This window comes from Bos mutus, chromosome 22 (assembly GCF_027580195.1).
Source record: "Bos mutus isolate GX-2022 chromosome 22, NWIPB_WYAK_1.1, whole genome shotgun sequence".
Taxonomy (NCBI): domain Eukaryota; kingdom Metazoa; phylum Chordata; class Mammalia; order Artiodactyla; family Bovidae; genus Bos; species Bos mutus.
The window spans coordinates 30,790,452-30,807,403 of NC_091638.1; the positions used below are offsets into that span (position 1 = coordinate 30,790,452).

The 16,952-nt window shown below is 40.7% G+C and overlaps 1 protein-coding gene across 12 annotated transcripts in view; it reads left to right on the forward strand.

The window, feature by feature from the left end:
- The window catches only part of FOXP1 (forkhead box P1), a 625,652-nt gene that overhangs the window by 472,387 nt on the left and 136,313 nt on the right, over window positions 1–16,952 (forward strand). For all 12 annotated transcript variants that reach the window (XM_070359720.1, XM_070359713.1, XM_070359711.1 and 9 more), the window contains one exon: window positions 2,275–2,376. In XM_070359720.1, coding sequence (XP_070215821.1) covers window positions 2,275–2,376 — 102 coding nt within the window. The remainder of the gene's footprint in view (window positions 1–2,274; window positions 2,377–16,952) is intronic.

Genomic DNA, 16,952 nt, shown 5'->3' on the forward strand with positions numbered 1-16,952 from the left:
TTGCTTACCCTGGGAACTCTGACGGTAGCAATTAAAATATATAACACTTCCCTTTCCTACATTAAAAAGCAGTAAAACCTTCATGTGAAATAACTAAGGGGACATACATAGTAGGAGGAGGGGTTCTTGCTCCTGCAGGCACCTTGCAGTGGGGACTATTTTTCTTATATGATATAAATGAAATCTTCACTCTGCCCACTTGTACACCTACGCATGTACTGAGCGTCTCCAAGGAGACAAGGAAACCCGGAGTCCAGTGATGGTGAATCCTCCTCAGAGACAGCAGGCTGGAGTCTCAGGCAACTCTCCCAGGCGTCTTGGCTTCCAGATGCCCCTCTCAGACAGCCTCTCTTCCCGAGGCTCTCGCAGGCAGTCTTTCTCGAACATGTCTCTCCCTTCCCAGACGCAGTAGCCCGTCCACTCCATCCGAAGGGCTGGTCGTGGTGAGTTCACTAGATGGAAGGCTGCTGAAGGGACAGTAAGGGTGGGTGCAGCAGGGAGCTGGGACAGGAGGGGTCCATCTTTCCCAGAATCTTTTCTTTGTCACCCATTGATTTATCTGTGCTTCATTTCATTGCCTCCCTTTGCACCTCTTAGACACAAAGGCACTGTACAACCTTCCGTAGCATCTTAAAAATGTTTCTTGTGACCACACTACAGTCATAAGCTCAGTGTAATGAGACTGTCCTTTGAGGAGTAGTAGTCCTCTTGCTGATTAAACATTTTTAGTAATCTTTTCATGAACATATACCCCGACCACTTGCATTGCCCTTCCCCTGAGTTGACTGCATGGGAACTCCCACACCACCTTGCCTCCCCCCACTGCACCCCGTGTCTCTCTTAACTTTTCTTGGAACTGTAAACACTGTTTTCTTACATAAATGACATCTGTTCCTCTTTGAAAAATATACTACCATCATAAGCCCATTTTTCACTCTTTCTAAGATTATAGTGTCAGATCTTTTTGATACGTGGACCACATCTTTGTTTGAATCTTCCAGGCACAAATAATTGTCGTGTAGAAACAATTATTGATGTACTCCCCAGTGAATCTTGTCCTGTCTCTAAACTCCAAGCGCATCATTTAACAGACCTTCTCGACATCATCTCCGTGTGCACCTTCTTGGCTCTCAGCTGAATTGATTCGGATAGCCTAACTTGCCATGTGATTTTCTAGCGAAAGGTCTGCAAACTTCTGGTTTCTGTTGCCAGCCCTGCTGTCCTCTTTGGAAAGGTGGAGCTAGATGTTATTCCTAATAAATCCTTTGTCAGTGAATGACCTCACAAAGGTTTATTGGTGACATATTTTTATTTTTTTATTTGAGCTTTTTTTTTTTAATAGTATCTCTTTTTTTTTTTTTTTTTTTTTCGTTTCTGGCCACACAGCACGTGGGATCTTAGTTCCTTGTGCAGGGATCTAACCCACGCCCCTTGCGGTGCACGCATGGAGTCTTAATCACTGGACCACCAGAGAAGTCCCTTTATTTGAACTTGAGGAAAGATTGCTCAGTCATGTATTCTGCCCTTTGGAGGAACCTCCTTTTTTCCCTCTAGCATTAGCTCTAATTGCTAGCACCTCCCCAGTTTCTACCTTTAAGTAAAAACTAGCCCATGGTATACACTCAAAAGACGCATTTGTTTTCAGCACAGTTTTGTTCACAGGTGTATAAGGTACCTTTTGAGCTGACCTAGAGGTCAGACCAAGTTTTTTCTTACATAGTCCATCAAGGTCACCTCCTTTTGATCTTCCTTCACAAATATCTTTATCTGCCAGGTGGTCCACCACTTACTTAGCTTTTCCTTTTTATCTGGACTCAGATGAGGTGAAAGTGTTACTTTCAACTTGAGTTCTCAAGCTCCCTCAAGAATTGGAGAAGGATGAAGGTACCTTTGAAAAGAGCCCTTTAGTGTCTCTGAAATTCCTGACTTTGCCCTGCTCCTTTGTGGCCTCTCTCTGCCCTCTTTCCTCCACGTCCCAAGCATTAATATTCTACATTGCATGTCAGATTTATGGTATTAATCCATTGTCTGCGTAGATGGATTCCTATGCCCGAGGAATTGTGAACGAAATTGGCAAACTCCAAGAAAATGTATCCAAATTCTGGAAAACTTTCCAACTTAGACTGATGGGAAATTTGATTTGCTGTTTTATTTGCCTGGAAATGGAAAAGTCAAGATCTCATCCTCATGTGTCCTTCCTGGAATCCTTTTTTGTGAAGGAGCCTCTGAACCTATGTAGTAAGATGAATGTTTTCCTTTTATTTTTCCTTCCAGGCGCTTCAAGTGGCAAGACAACTTCTTCTCCAGCAGCAACAGCAGCAGCAAGTTAGTGGGTTAAAGTCTCCCAAGAGGAATGACAAGCAGCCAGCCCTTCAGGTAAGTAACAAGTCTTATTTTTTTTAAGTTGATGTTATACACTTTGGGATAGCTGATAAACCATTCAGAAGTGGATTGTGTTGAGAATTGCAAATCATGTAAGGAAATCTTCTGCAAAGGAGAAGTGCATTTTCTTTTTGTTTGTTTAACAGTAGCTCATGACACTTTGGGAAGAAAAATGTCTGTTCAACCAACAGTTTTGTTGTTGGGAGTAAGAAAATCTAATGAGACAATTTAATCGATGGCTGAGGAGTTGTTGGCATGGGTGGCTTGTTAGGCTGTGTGGCTTACCAATGGGGAAAAGTTCCTAGTACTCACATATGTCACTCATTCTCTCATGATCTGTGTAGAATTGGGACACACACACACGTTACTTCAATGCAGTGGTTTTCAACTGGAGTGCTTTTACCCCTCAAAGGACAGTGGGCAGTGTCTAGAGACATTTTTGGCTCTCACATCTTGGGGGGAATGGGTGCTTCTGGCATCTAGTAGAGAGAGGCTGAGAATACTGCTAAACCTCCTGCAGTGTACAGGACAGCCTCCCTCAAGAGAAAACTAGTCAGTCTAAAATGTTAATATTGTCAAGAACGTACTTGGCTTGAGGAAGATAGAGTATTTTCGATACACCTAGTAATGAGTGTAATACATCCTCTATTCTTCAGTGGGTGTTTCTCAGATATTTGTAAATTATTAATAAAAATCAGCAAGCGGTCTGTATGTAAAGACTAGCAGCTTCTCATTTCAGAAACTTTAAAGGCAGGAGTTAGCAGACTGGAAGGCGTGAGTTCACAAATATCTACTTTCAATCTTTGACTTGAAGCAGAAAATGGTCATAGACATTTCAGAGAAACTTAATTCGGTGTATCTGTGCTCACAAGCAGGACAGGGAAGGCACTTGCAAATACCAGGCAGCTCATCACTACTTTCAGAGCTAAGAGTGGGTACCCCCCTAAATGGGAAACAATATTGAGTTTCCCACACTGAACATTCTAGAAAAGAATTTATAAGTGGAAGCTGGTGGGTATAACTTGATGCTGATTAAGATGACCACAAGGTCAACCCAGAATCTAGCTTGGGTTGACTTTTTTCAGATCAGAGAGAACCAGGGTACCAGTCCCTAAATTATCCTACAAAGATCAAACTGACCTTGGACCACACGTTCTAGTTCTTCTACATCTGCCTGTAAATTGTCACTGTCTAGGGCACATTCAGCATGATACAGAGACACTTTCTTGGCACAGTTGAATCATAGTGTGCATTGATTCCTAACACTTCTAAAAGCAGTGGTTTGGAGAACCACCGCCAACCCGTATGCCTTTTCGTGAGTATGAATGCCGGGGACATTTTTAATGAGGTCCAGTGCCACTGAGGTCCCATGTCAGGTGCTGTAAGCAGTGCTTTGTTGTGCCGATGTCTTAAGAACAGCTCTGGAGGATGAAATATGACTGTGTTGACCTTTCAGCTGTGAGCTTATTTGTCAGGATTCAAATAAGTTGAAAGGATCAAACTGAACAGTTTCCGTAGTCAGACTGGGAATTGTGTTTCAGAGGTCAGCAGTGGAGGCCACATTGCAGATTCCAGAACATAGCCAATTGTTGGTACATATTAAAGTACTGGGGCATCTCCTGCAGACAGAGACACAATTAAAATTCTAATTTATTAATGTATACAGGGAGCTAGCCCAGCCTGTCACTCAGTGATTCAAATGACTGTCCATTCTTTCGGCCTCCCCCTCAGAGCTCTCAGAGCCTTAAAAATACTATGAATCCTCTTGAATTTATCAGATCTCGAATGCATTGGGAAAATAACAATATATTATTGTTGGGGGGGGCACAAAATTTTACATATAGTAGTGTTTTGGTTGGAGATCATTTTAAAAAGCACACACAAAAATGGTCTAATAAACTGCTCTTCAGTGTTGAGTTGTATTTTTTTGGACCAGACTTATTTTCTATTTACTTTTTTAATTATATAAGGCCTGTTTAGATAAGCAAAGGGCAAGATGAATGAAGTTCCTTTAGGGCTAAATATATGAAGTCAAGTTTTAGGGGATTTCCTTTGGAAGGCGTTTTCCCCTTCTTGCCTGTTACAAGGTTTTTAGCCACCAGAAGAGTATGACACAGAGAGCTTTGTTTTTCTTGGCAAAGGACAGTATCAAAACCAGCCTCACACATTCTGCTGAGCCCTTCAGTCTGTAGGAAAAGCGGGGGACAAGGGGGCCATGTTGGATGCTGAATTAGCTTAAGACGATTTCTGAGTCCTTTCCTGTCCCTTCAGTGGAAGAATTGACAAGCAAAGAATTTAGACCAGATTTTAAGAGTTGCTTCAGGGGGGAGCGGTTGACCTGTGTGTGTGTGTGTGTGTGTGTGTGTGTGTGTGTACACACCTGTGCATAATAGTCTGTGTCTCCTCAGCTGCCTGGTAGGGTCATGCAGATTCACGTAGTTTTATTCGATCGCCTGGCCTTCCACAAACAGGAAACATTTTCACTAACCGAGGCCACATGGCATGTTACCTTGCTGTAAAAATACGTATGTAGACTTGGTGATTCATGGAAGGAATAACCTTCACATTTAAATATGTCTTGCCGAGCCATGTCCTTGCTGGGGCATCTCAGCCGGAGTGGCTCTGACATGAAAGGGAAATCCTACAGCAGATCCTAACAGTACTCCTCTCTGATCTCGTTACCCCCCCCACCCCACTACCTAGACCTATTTTAGTGAATTTCAGATCTTCCGCACAGAGGAAGGCTTGACAGGGAAGAAGGATTTGATCTGCTGATAGCTTGAGGAAAAAAAAGAGAGAAACCCAAATCCCCAAATATACTGTGACTCATATTTTAAGCAAATCTCACACTTCCCTGCTTTATGTTTGGCAGCGCTCTCCAGTTTCACAGGCTGATGATACAAACAAAAGAAAATGGAAAGTTAAGAGGAGGTTATAAGTGGTTACTCGACAGAGATCACAAAATGTAGTCAAACATCATTGATCTGGACTAATTTCAGCAAAATGAGAGTAAATAAGCGAGACATGACACTCTTTGCAGATACACGTACTGAACTAAATCTGAGCGGATCGCATTCTTGGGTGACATTGTAGTTTATTGTGAAGGCATGAATCGGATACAGATACTGCTTCTGAAGTTCTGGAAAAATATTCTACTTAGGAACCTAAATAGCTCCTTATTTGGTCTATTAATTTGCTTTGCAAATTTTTTTATGAATGGTATGAGTGAAGATTGGAAATTGTCCCCATCATAAATTCAGCCTCAGAAGGATTTGAATTAATTAAATGCAACTCAGCAAATGTTAGTGAAACAGCTACAACTTGTGGGACATGAGGCTGGTGATCAGAGCTGCAGACCTGTCTAGGAGGCAGACCCTGCCTGCAGGATGCTTTTGAGCTGTGAGAGAATTAACCAGGTTTTGCCGCAAGAAGAAAACTGTGTGTGAGTAAAAATAGAAGGCTTGCTTTTATAAATATTTATCTACTTCTGAAGATAGCTAAAACAAGTGAAATAAATGCTTAACAGTGCAGGTGTGCTCATAACCTCGAAAATGTGTAATTTTACTGGCTGAAGATTAATTTGTGAGTAGATGAGCAATTTTATTGATCACATTTTGGACCTCTGACCACCGTTTCTGGGTAGTAATTCATTTGGGTTCTTTAAGCATTTTAGTTGTTGGCACGAGGACATAAACTGGAAGGAAATCAAATGACACATTTTCTCCTAAGAAAGTAAAAGTACATGTGTATTCTGGCAGCATTCACATTAAGAAAGAAAGTAAACCTTGTGTGTTGCTTACCGTGGAGAGCTGACCACAGTTTCAGGCCATATATAAAGAACTTGAACTTGAAACCAGTCGCCTGATACTTTTCTCTCCTGCCCATCCCCTCCTTCCAAGTTTATCTCATATACAGGCCCTTCATACAGGGGGCTATTTCACTGGGAGGAGAGCTGGTGGAATCAACTGGAAGGTCAGCCTTTTCATCCCTTTAGAAGCTCAGGATTATAATGAGGACTCTGGCTTTTAAGTGGAGGAGGTTAAAATGCAAGATTCAGCAGGTGTTTTTTTAGCATTTTTATTTGCAGTTATATAAAACATGCTTTAGGCAGCATTTTGCTTGGCATTAATGTCACATATAATCTTAGTACCTCGTATCATTTCCACGTTATTCACTGAGGAATAAATTGGTAAGAGGAAACCTTTAAAGGAAACTATGATTTTATGTGGTAGATACTGAAATGGAGTGGTTTTGAAATACTGACACTTAAAAAGTATCCTTATGCAATGAATTAGTAAAGCGTGTAATTCAGGAGAGGGAGGCAGATTTTCTCTTTTAATGTCTGGAGTTTTCACTGTCTAGAATTGGTATCTCTGGCAGGAGACTGACAAGAAGTATTGAAATTTTGGTACCTTTTAAGATTTTGTTACCACATGACTTTGGAGAATCCTCAAACCCCCAAAAATATGTTGTGATAAGAAACAATAAGAAAAGATGTTTTAAAAAAGTTACTGATTCTTTCAGATTTTGCACACATTTGAAAATATGATAGAAACAGGGCCCCTTTCTAGAAAAATGCACATGCACACAGAATTTTGCATCATTACAAAGGTTTCACAAAGTTCAAGAAGTCCATCTGTTTGCCAAGGTTCAGTTATCTTGCTGGAAAAAAATTATTTTTTTTCCCCAAAATAGTGTTTTGTCTTTGGCACCAAACCTCATGTGAGTTATGTTATAATGAGGTCCCTCATTTTTGCTAATTCAACTTCAGCTGTATATAAGGTGACCCTATGTCTGTCCAGAACTGCCCTAGTCTATGCCTGTTGACTGAGTGGATTTATTAATAACTCTGACTCTTAAAACTATCCCAGCTTGTACATTGAATTATATGATACTTGCTTACACGGATCTGAACGTTCAAATGTAAGTGTCATGCTAACATTTGAAGTATAAGTGTGTCTTTGTCACCACGTGCACATGTTTTCATATGCAAAGATAATTAAGGTTCATGAACTAGCTCCATAGCTGTTTTGTAGCATAGGGAGTATCATGAAACCGTTCTATGGAGGAGAAAAAGTGGAACTTCAGAGAGGTTAAGTGACTTGCTACAGAGCACACAGACCATGACAACGCAAGGCTAAGAAGCCAGGTGTCTTAAGACTATAGGCAACCAGAATGCTACCTAGAAGTTAATTATTCCTTGTCCTTCAGTGTATATTTACTCAGCATCTACTGACTGCTACGTTTTCCATCAATAAACAAATTTATTATTTTTTTCATATCGTAAGCAAAAATAAAACTGAACCAACAAAAACTAATCTCCACTGTAAATATGTAGATTTCAATTAAGAGACTAAGACTTGCATAATTATCCTAATTGTCGTTCTGTGGACGTGTATGCACGCACACACGTGTGTAGATATCACAGCAGTGAACAACAGCAGAGAAAAGTTATTTCTTATTCTCCAGCCTGAAGTGCCCTAAGAGCTTCCATGTGCTGGAACATGGAAATGGTATGTTATAATCATTGTTGGGGTGAGGAGGTGGGAAGGAACATAGGGGAAAAAAAACATACTTGACTGGTCAAAAATGTGTAAATTGCTGACAAAATGGCACGTGTAATTAAGAGTGTTCCTACCATTTTACCTTGTGGTTTACACCTCTAGTGTTGAAAAAGAGAGCGACTCCCACCTCGCTAATTACCATTATCACTGAAATGCTAGGGTTGGAGTCATTAGTTCCATGTGCATTTAATTAGAGGAAGGCTGAAATTGGATTTAACTTATTACTTTTTCATGGATCACTTTCTTGTCATCACTTCAAATTGGATTGCAGCCCCAGGTAACTAATTATGAGAGCCACAGGATCAAGAGTGAAAAAAAAAAAAAAAGGTAATTAGGAATAACACTGTTGGACCCTTGCTGGTCCTCCACTTGTGCTTCGGGAAAAGGGAGGGAGGGGGAAAAAAAAAAACAGTCCGAGCTGTATTTTGTAGTATTACAGATTAGGGGGTTAGAGGTATGGATGATTGCTGAGCATCATGGGAGTCTGTCACCACCCATAGTGGTTTCTATGATATACAACTGAGTTGAAGATGTCAAGTCGACATGGTTCCACAGTCAGCTCCCTAATACCTAGATTAAACTTGTAAAAGCAACAGATTGCTTGTAGGTATGAGGCATCTCAACAACTGTGTCGTCTGCGGCCTTACATATATGATTACAACAAAGCTGTCAAGATGCCTCTGAGCCAAATACAGAATATTTTAAGTACAGGGAGTTAGAATTTAATGAACATATTAATGTTGCAGAAACATCATTCATATCTGACAGGAAGACATATCAGTCAGCAAAGCAGTAAGGTTTAGGGTTTGTATATCGGGAATTTTTGTCAAAGTTTCCAGCCGACCATTTACTTAACTTCTTGTTTGTTCCCCAGCCCCCGCCCCCTGGCCCACCCCAATGTTGTGGATAGGCTTGCTGACGTTCTGTTTCTCCTTCCGCCCCCATCGAAAATACTTTAAAACAAATGATATTGTTTCCATGTGCAGAGCAGAATTCAGAACTGCAGGCCATCAATTTTATTGACATCGTCTGAAAAAAATGTTGATGACAGTTGGAGGATGTGAAAGGATTGGATTTTTAAAGTTGCTGGTACTAACCGTGGCAAAAAAAAATTGAAATGTAATCTTATTTAAAAAAAAGGCCTGTGAAGTAAACTCTCCTAAGAAGGGCATCTTCTTTGGTAGACTGTGATAGGATGGTGAGAAATCTTGATATCAAGCCTGATGGTTGCCATGATGCGGGGAAGAAAACTTCCCAGAGAAGTGAATCACCAAGCAAAGATGGCTCGAGTTTCCTTAAGTTGTTTAAAATTGGTTTTAATGTTCTGTTAATGTAAGCAAATAATCATGATTCAGTCTTGGGTGACTTTCAAGCCTGGGTAAGTGAGGCTGGCTCATTATTTTCCAAGGAGTCTAGGGAAGTGTAGACCGTGATGTGCCCACCCAGCAAACGCCAGACCATGAATATTCCCCAAGTGAGAAAATTCTCTTCCTGGAATTATGAGTCCTTTTCCTGTGTGAACCTTCTAAGCAAAATCTCAAGAACCAAAATAGTAATCATCAAGTCTAATGCAGAAAATTAAAGCTTTTTTTTTTTTTTTTGGAACATCTTAAGTTGATTTAGAAATTTTGTACACAATATTCGTCTGTGGTTGAAAGGGGCCATACTGAGGTCAAGTGATGTAGTGTTTTCCATTTTTCCATATGAGCCTCACAGTGTGTGATAAAAGCAAACTCCTTTATTTTGTAAGTCTGCAGGAATTTCTGATGAAGTGCAGAGGTCACGTTCCCTGTCAATTTGAGTAGCCAGCATTTTTTAACTACTGTTTTTTCTTCCTTTTTTGTGTGTGTCTTTTCTTCCCTGCCCCCACCTCACCAGAAACCATGACACTTTTCTGACACATGAACAGTGAAGTCCTCCAATCTGAAACTCATTAGCACACAGCATTGGACCCTGTCCAGTGGTTAGAAAATTTCCTGAAGCCTAGAATAACAGCATTTGGTGCAAGCACCATGGCCCAGAAGTGACAATGGGGGTAGTCGAGCTCCCCTGGCGCCCTGCCCAGTCAGGAAAGCCAGCTGACCATGCAACCCAGTGAGACAGAGGTCGTGCACAAGGGATGGGCCAGAAAAGTCTGGTCCTTAGAGAGAGACGCTTCTGAAATCATAAGGCAATATCTTTTTTCCCCTATGCTGATTATTTCAATTGAGTTGGAGGTATTTATCAGCATTCGCTGTGGGAACATGAAAGCAAGCAATTAGAGAAGTCGGATGAAAACCAATTTCTACTGGATGATATTTTGTACTTCTGTAACTGTTGGGTATTACACAGTCTATGGGTTTCATTCATTCATTCATGTATTCAAACTTTGGTTCTTGAACCTCATTATCCAGATAACAGGACCTAGAGGAAAGTCTTGCCCTAACATTAGAAAAATTATGCAATTCACCGTGGTTCAGAGTAATTGAAGCCAGGTTTTCAAACAGGAAACTGAGTCCCAGAAATACAGCAGTAATAATATTTTCTAAAAAAACAAAACTTAGATTGTACTTCCCAGGAGCCAGCTACTAAACAATGACCGGATGAGGGTAGATTCCATGATTATTCCCATTTTACAGATGAAGAGAGTAGAACAGAGAGAAATGAACTTGCCCGGGGCCAACAGTTGACAGTGGCAGAGCTGGGATACTAGTTCAAACAGTCTACCTCCAGACTCTGCTTCTATCCGTGTCATTCTCCCTTCTCTCCCTGGAGGAAAGCCTCGGCCTCACAAGCAGAGACAATGAATGGAATGAAATCAGAGTTGCTGATGCTTGTCACTAACCAGTAGACCACACCGTCTCCTAATTTGGACATATGTTTATGGGCATATTTGAAAAATAGTGCTTGTAATTGAAATATGCACTTTCTAAAGGGAAATGACGCTTGGGAAAGAGAAGAAAGACGGGTATTACTCAAAGCCTGCAGACAACTCTGCAAGTAATTGTCTAAAGGCAGCCGTTGAAATTGAGAAGCAGTTTGGAAAATGTACAGTTTGGGAAATTTGTGTACCGATGTAATTACGGTAGTTGTGAGTTGATGTCATGCCTAGTAACTGTTTTTGTATTGCTTGGGCCTTTGTTACTGAGCTGTGATATCATGAGCAAACTATTATAAACATAGCATGGATATAGCATGCTTGTGTAACAAAAGATCGGGAACTTTTATTAAGTTTGTTTTCCTTGTCATATTGTAAAAATTTATTATGTGTACTGTGTATATTAGAAACAGATTTGGGTAATTCTGTCTAAATGAAGTCATCCTGGCTATTTCCAGACTGTCTGTTTTTGGTTGTGAATAATTTTCATACATCAGATGGTTGTCATATTTAGTCGCTCTCAAAATTTTAAAGAGAACATATCCCATTTTGAACTTTGGGTGGACTTGAGCTGCCTTGCCATTGGAATTGTTTGAGTTAGAAATTATTGCCCAGTAAATTACAGAGGCTGAATACTCGTCATTTCTAAAGGGTCTAGGGCTGCTGACTTCTATTCATAACTTTTCCCCCTTCACCAAAAGAACAGATTTTTAACTACTTAAGTAGTAGAATTTAAAGCTGCCAGGACACAATTGGGCAAGGCCTGCCAGCCCTTGTCCTTTTATGTTACATCCCATTGAGGAAATTCGGTAAACATTCAAACAGACAGAGCCTAGCATTTATCGGTGTTCGTGGTAGAATGTGGATTTTTAAAAGGGTAACTCAAAAACTCTGGATGACTCAATCCTTCCTAGCTGTTCTCCTCTAGCGCCTTCTTTTGCTACCAAGCTTTTAGAACCTGAATATTCTGTCTGCTGTTTCCGTCTTTTTTTTTTTTTCAGTCATTTTCCTTCCTAACCTCCCCCAAATCTGGCTTTTCTGTTCATTGTCTTGAATGTGATTGTCACCAAACGCAGGGGCCGTGTTTCCATCCTTACCTCAACTTGCCTGACTTAGTAACCTGTGGTCCTCTGGTTGACTCTTGTTCCTGGAAATTGCCTTCTAAACCTCTTTAGTTCAGCGGCCCCCGGTCCCCATCCCATCCTCTTTTGGTCCGCGCTTCTCTTCTGGAACCCAAGTTCATTCCTTTCCCGAAGGTCAGTTCCTTGGATGGTCTCCAGTAGTGCCTCTGTCTGTTTGCTTATTCTTGTGCCTCTGGACACATGACTCCATGCTTGTGTGTACCCCTCTCGGCTGCCTGTCCATGGCTCTCTCTCAGCTCACCCTCACAGCCATTTAGGTCACCTCTAATCCGACTGATCATTTTTGTTGCCAGGCCCTATTAGTCAGACTCATGCGTCATCATCGACCTCATCATTTCCCTCATCCTCACCACGTTATCAGAGCTGCCATTTTTCCTTCCATTTGGCATATTGTGTCCATTCCTTTCTCTGTGTTTCCCCTGCTGCTCCTTCGTTCCAGAGTTCAGACCTTCAGGAAGGATATGCTTATTAGCTCTTGGCAAAAACCAGTCGTTTATACTACCTCACACCCTCAGAGCATCTTCTGGTCTTGGTGAGGATCTCTTAGCCTTGCTGCTTTCAGCTTTTCCTGCACTGCCCTGTTATTCTGTTCTTCAAGAGCTTTCAGTGATCCACTCTTAACTTTCATACACAGTCTACACTCTTCACCTTCTTCTGGTTTCGTAGTTTTCTAGTCTGGGATTAAATCAGATGACCTGAGAAGGAGGTTGGAGTCCTCTTACTGCACGGGGTGGGAAGTCGGTTCAGAGCCATGGTTCCTTCTGTTAGGAGATGGTCATAAGCACAGTCCGTCTGATCATGTTTCTAAGCCCTCCAAATCAAGGATTCCAAATATGGCTTGTTCTAACCCTTGCCATTTAGGCAGAAGGCCCTAGTGATTAAATTGTGTTTAAGTCCAAGCAAATTATATCTCTGCTTTCTTCAGAAGGAAATTAAAAGCTATTTGATATGCCATGTTTTCCCATATCTAAATTCTCTCTACGTCACCCCATGATTCTTTTTCATTGATATCTGTTGCTGTGGCCTAGTGGGTTGCTTCCCATGTTCTCTCAGTGAAGGATCCGCAGTCAGTTACTCCCTTGTCTGCACACCAAAGAGCTGCTCCATCAAACCTAATGAGGCTGTCTTTAATAAGACATTGGTGACATTATATCTGGTTTGTTCTTTATTTGATAGTGTAATGGAACTGTTGTTTATTCTAGAAATAAAATTAAGAGTTCAAACCACATAGAATACACAGAGCTGAGAGGTTTTGTTTCGTGTAGATCTGAAGTGGCTCTGCCTAGAATGCTGTTTGAAAGATTCTTAAACCACATTGGCCTTTGTAGGACCACTGTGATTGATTAGCCATGTCTGCCATGGGCACTGGAGTTGGGAAGAGTGGTGTGTGTTCCTTTTACCTGCCAAGGCTGACTTATCGACATAGTCTGTGCTGATCACATAGCAGAGTAGAGAAAGACCTGGGATTATTTGTTTCTGCAACATCTAATAGATCCTGTGGCAACTACTGAAATATTATCTAAAATTAAACATACTCTTTGTGTTTTCCTCATATCCTTATCTGAGTTAGCGCAAACTGTGTTCTTTTGCGCTAGAGGTTCCAGAACCTTTGTGGTCAAAAATGAACTGTGATTTGTCTTGAAAGACACAGGATCTTGAACATTGGGTCATCATATAAGCTCAGCTGGGTGGTTGAGAGTTACAGAGATTTGTGTTTCAGAATATGGTGAGAGGAGGCACAGAATGATTAATAGTATGATCTCCGGTGTCAGGCTCCCAGGTTGAAGCCCTAGCACTACCCTTACTGCTGTGTGACCTTGGAAAAGTAGCTTAACCTCTCTGTATTTCCGTTTTCTCATCTAGAGAATGTGACTGATTACCTTACCTACCTGAAAGCAGTTGTGGAGATTAAATGATTAATGCATGAAAAGTGCTTGCACAGTGCTTGGGACACAGTAAATTCTCAGAAAAGTTAGCTCTTCTCATAATTATATAAACTCCTTTTAAAGGGAAAATGAATACCTGTTAAGCTTCAAATTATATTTGAATTCAGTTAAAATAGTCTCTTTTCAGATATACATTTTAGCAGTGCAGCAGAGGCTCTCCTTTGGCTGGTAGTCAGTTGTGGTTAACCAGACACGATGGGAAGACATCAGACTTCCCATCTGTAACATGGGGATGACCACATGCCTGACCTGTGGAGTTATGAAGATTAGTTGAGTTACTGCATTATAAATGGCCTAAAACAGTACAGAGTACACAACAAATACTCAAATATTAGCTATTCTCATCATCTCTGCTACTATTGTTATCATTATTTCTTGACAAAGCGTCATTTTCCTAAATGCATCCACTTTGGCGTAAATGAGAGTCACGCTGTTCTGAAAATCCCATCCTGGTCTCTCTCTTACCCTAGTTTTCCCAGAATTGTATGTGAATTCATGCTCTTTTGTCTTAACAGCCAAGGAGATAGTGCCTAGTCTTGTATCTTGAAGCTGTGGTATTCTGCACTCTGCCTGGCACAAAATAGGCAGTTCATAGATATTTCTTCCCTCTGAGTTAGTGAATGGGTGAGTGATGAGTTAATAAATGAGTGAAACATCTAAGCCAAGAAGAAAGGAAAATTGATACTGCTTTAGTTGAGGAGGTTGCAGACTGGTCTCAAGTTCATAAACCTCTAGGAACATTTCAAGACCATAAACACAGAATTTAAAAGAAACCAGTGTCAGTTGTGCCTAAATCTTCCATTGGGTTGATGAAATGAATGTTGCCAAGTAGGGAGTGAAAAATCACAAAACTCCTGCAGTGCTGTTTGACTGCCCTTAATGCTCTGTGCTCGCCTCTGTACAGTTACTAATCTGTTTAAGGTATAATATTAATGGCATAGAACTTTAATTCCTAAGTATAGAAAATTAAAGGAGACTAAAGGCAAAACACAGAAATGTATTTGGTATCAAGATGAAGTTCAATGAAGCATAGCGAAGATGGAATCAATTATGTAATAAATGTGGAGGGATGATGGAAAATATACCTAAATCTCTCATTTTGAAAGGAATTGGTTTACTTGATTATTTGCAACAGTATCACACTCAGGAAAATCTAAGACAAATGAAAGCAAAACAGAATTTAATTGAGCTATTATTTTGCAGACTTTGGCTTGGTTTCAGACAGTCTAATCAAATTGTGCTTTGCTCAAATAACTAATGTTAAATGCAGCCTACCAACAGATGTTTAAAAAGAGTTTAATTGGAAAATCTACATCCTGGATTTAGTCTGTCTCATTGGAAAAAAAATAGCCTCAAATTTATATTTTTTGGGGATGACACCTAAATGACAGGCATTTCTAGAAAAGATAAAGTTTTCTTCAAGGTTGCCTGGTGCTTGGGTGGAATTATCTTGAATAGTCAAAGGTAGCATTCTGGAAATTGAAGTTCTTGGAAATTCTCCAGCTCTGTGCCATACAGCGTTGTACAGAGAAATCTCCTTTATCACATTACATCACCAGCGTCCTGTTACAGTCCCTGGATCGTGTCGGGCTCGTGTGCTGTAATTTATAATGAACCCTTGCAAGTCATGCAAGGCACATACTGATTGATGACATTTAAAGGTGCTGTCAAGGTGGCTAGGTAATGAAGTTGACCTTCCTGCATTGTTGTCTCAGTTTCACATTGGTATATAGAAACTATTTCACCTGCCATATTTGCTTGGAACTTTTCATGAAATCTACAAAAGGAACTTGGCCTCATAGTTAACTCTTTTCTTCCTTTAGACCAAGGGTCAGCCATTTCTTCTATATAGGATCAGATGGTGGATGTTTTTGGTTCTTTGGGCCATTTTTTTCTCCGTGGCAATGTTTACTCTGCTCTTGTCATGCAAAGGCACCACAATATGTGTAATTATCTGTTAAAATAATCCCCTACATGTGAACAAGTTTGTTCCAAGTGCACGTTGTAAGTCCCATTTATTCATAAGTCCAACAAAGTTAGCTAATGTACTCAACTAACACAATAGGCTATAAAGTACTGTGCAGCAATAGGTTTATGTTATCACACAAATAATATTACGTTGGTGCAAAAGTAATTACAGTCTCAGACTCTGAATTTTAAATCGTCAAAAACTAGGCTCAAACACATATTTATTAATCAAAATCAGAATAATTACAATCAACACAATTTTTCCAGTGAGACATAAGTTTATTCCTATAGCTTAAAAATCCATGCTTCGGGATGCAACAAACTCTTGGAAAGCATTTTCTGCATCCTGCTGGTTGTGGAAGCATTATCCCTGCAAAAAGTTGCCGAGATGCTTGAAGAAGTGGTAGTCAGCTGGCAAGAGATCAGGTCATTATGGCAGATGATTATGGCAAAACTTTGTAGCCGAATTCATTCAAGGTTTGAAGCACCAGTTGTGTGACACGCAGTCAGGCGTTGTTGCGGAAAAGAATCGGGCCCTTTCTGTTGAGCAGATCTGATTGCAGGTGTTGCAGTTTTCAATTCATCTCTTGATTTGCTGAGCATACTCCTCGGGTGTAATGGTTTTGCTAGGATTCAGAAAGCTGTAGTGAGTCAGATCAGACCAGCAGCAGACCACCAAACAATGGCCATCACCTGTGTGTGTGTGTGTGTGTGAATGTGTGAGTGTGTGTGTGTGTGTGTGTGTGTGTGTGTGTGCGCGCGCGCGCGCATGCGCAAGTTTGGCTTTCGGAAATGCCTTGGAGCCTCTTCTCTGTCCAACCACTGAGCTGGTTGTCACTGGATGTTGTATAAAATTCACTTTTCATTGCACGTCACAATCTGATTGAGAAATGGTTCATTGTTGTTGCATAGAATAAAAGAACTTCAAAATGGTGATTTTTTGGATTTGCAGTCGGCTCATGAGGCACCCACTTACTGAGCTTTTTCACCTCCCCAATTTTAGATGCCAAATGACTATAGAGTGGCTGACGCTGAGTTCTTGAGTAATTTCTGGTGTAGTTGTAAGAGGATCAGCTTCCATGATCCTCTCATT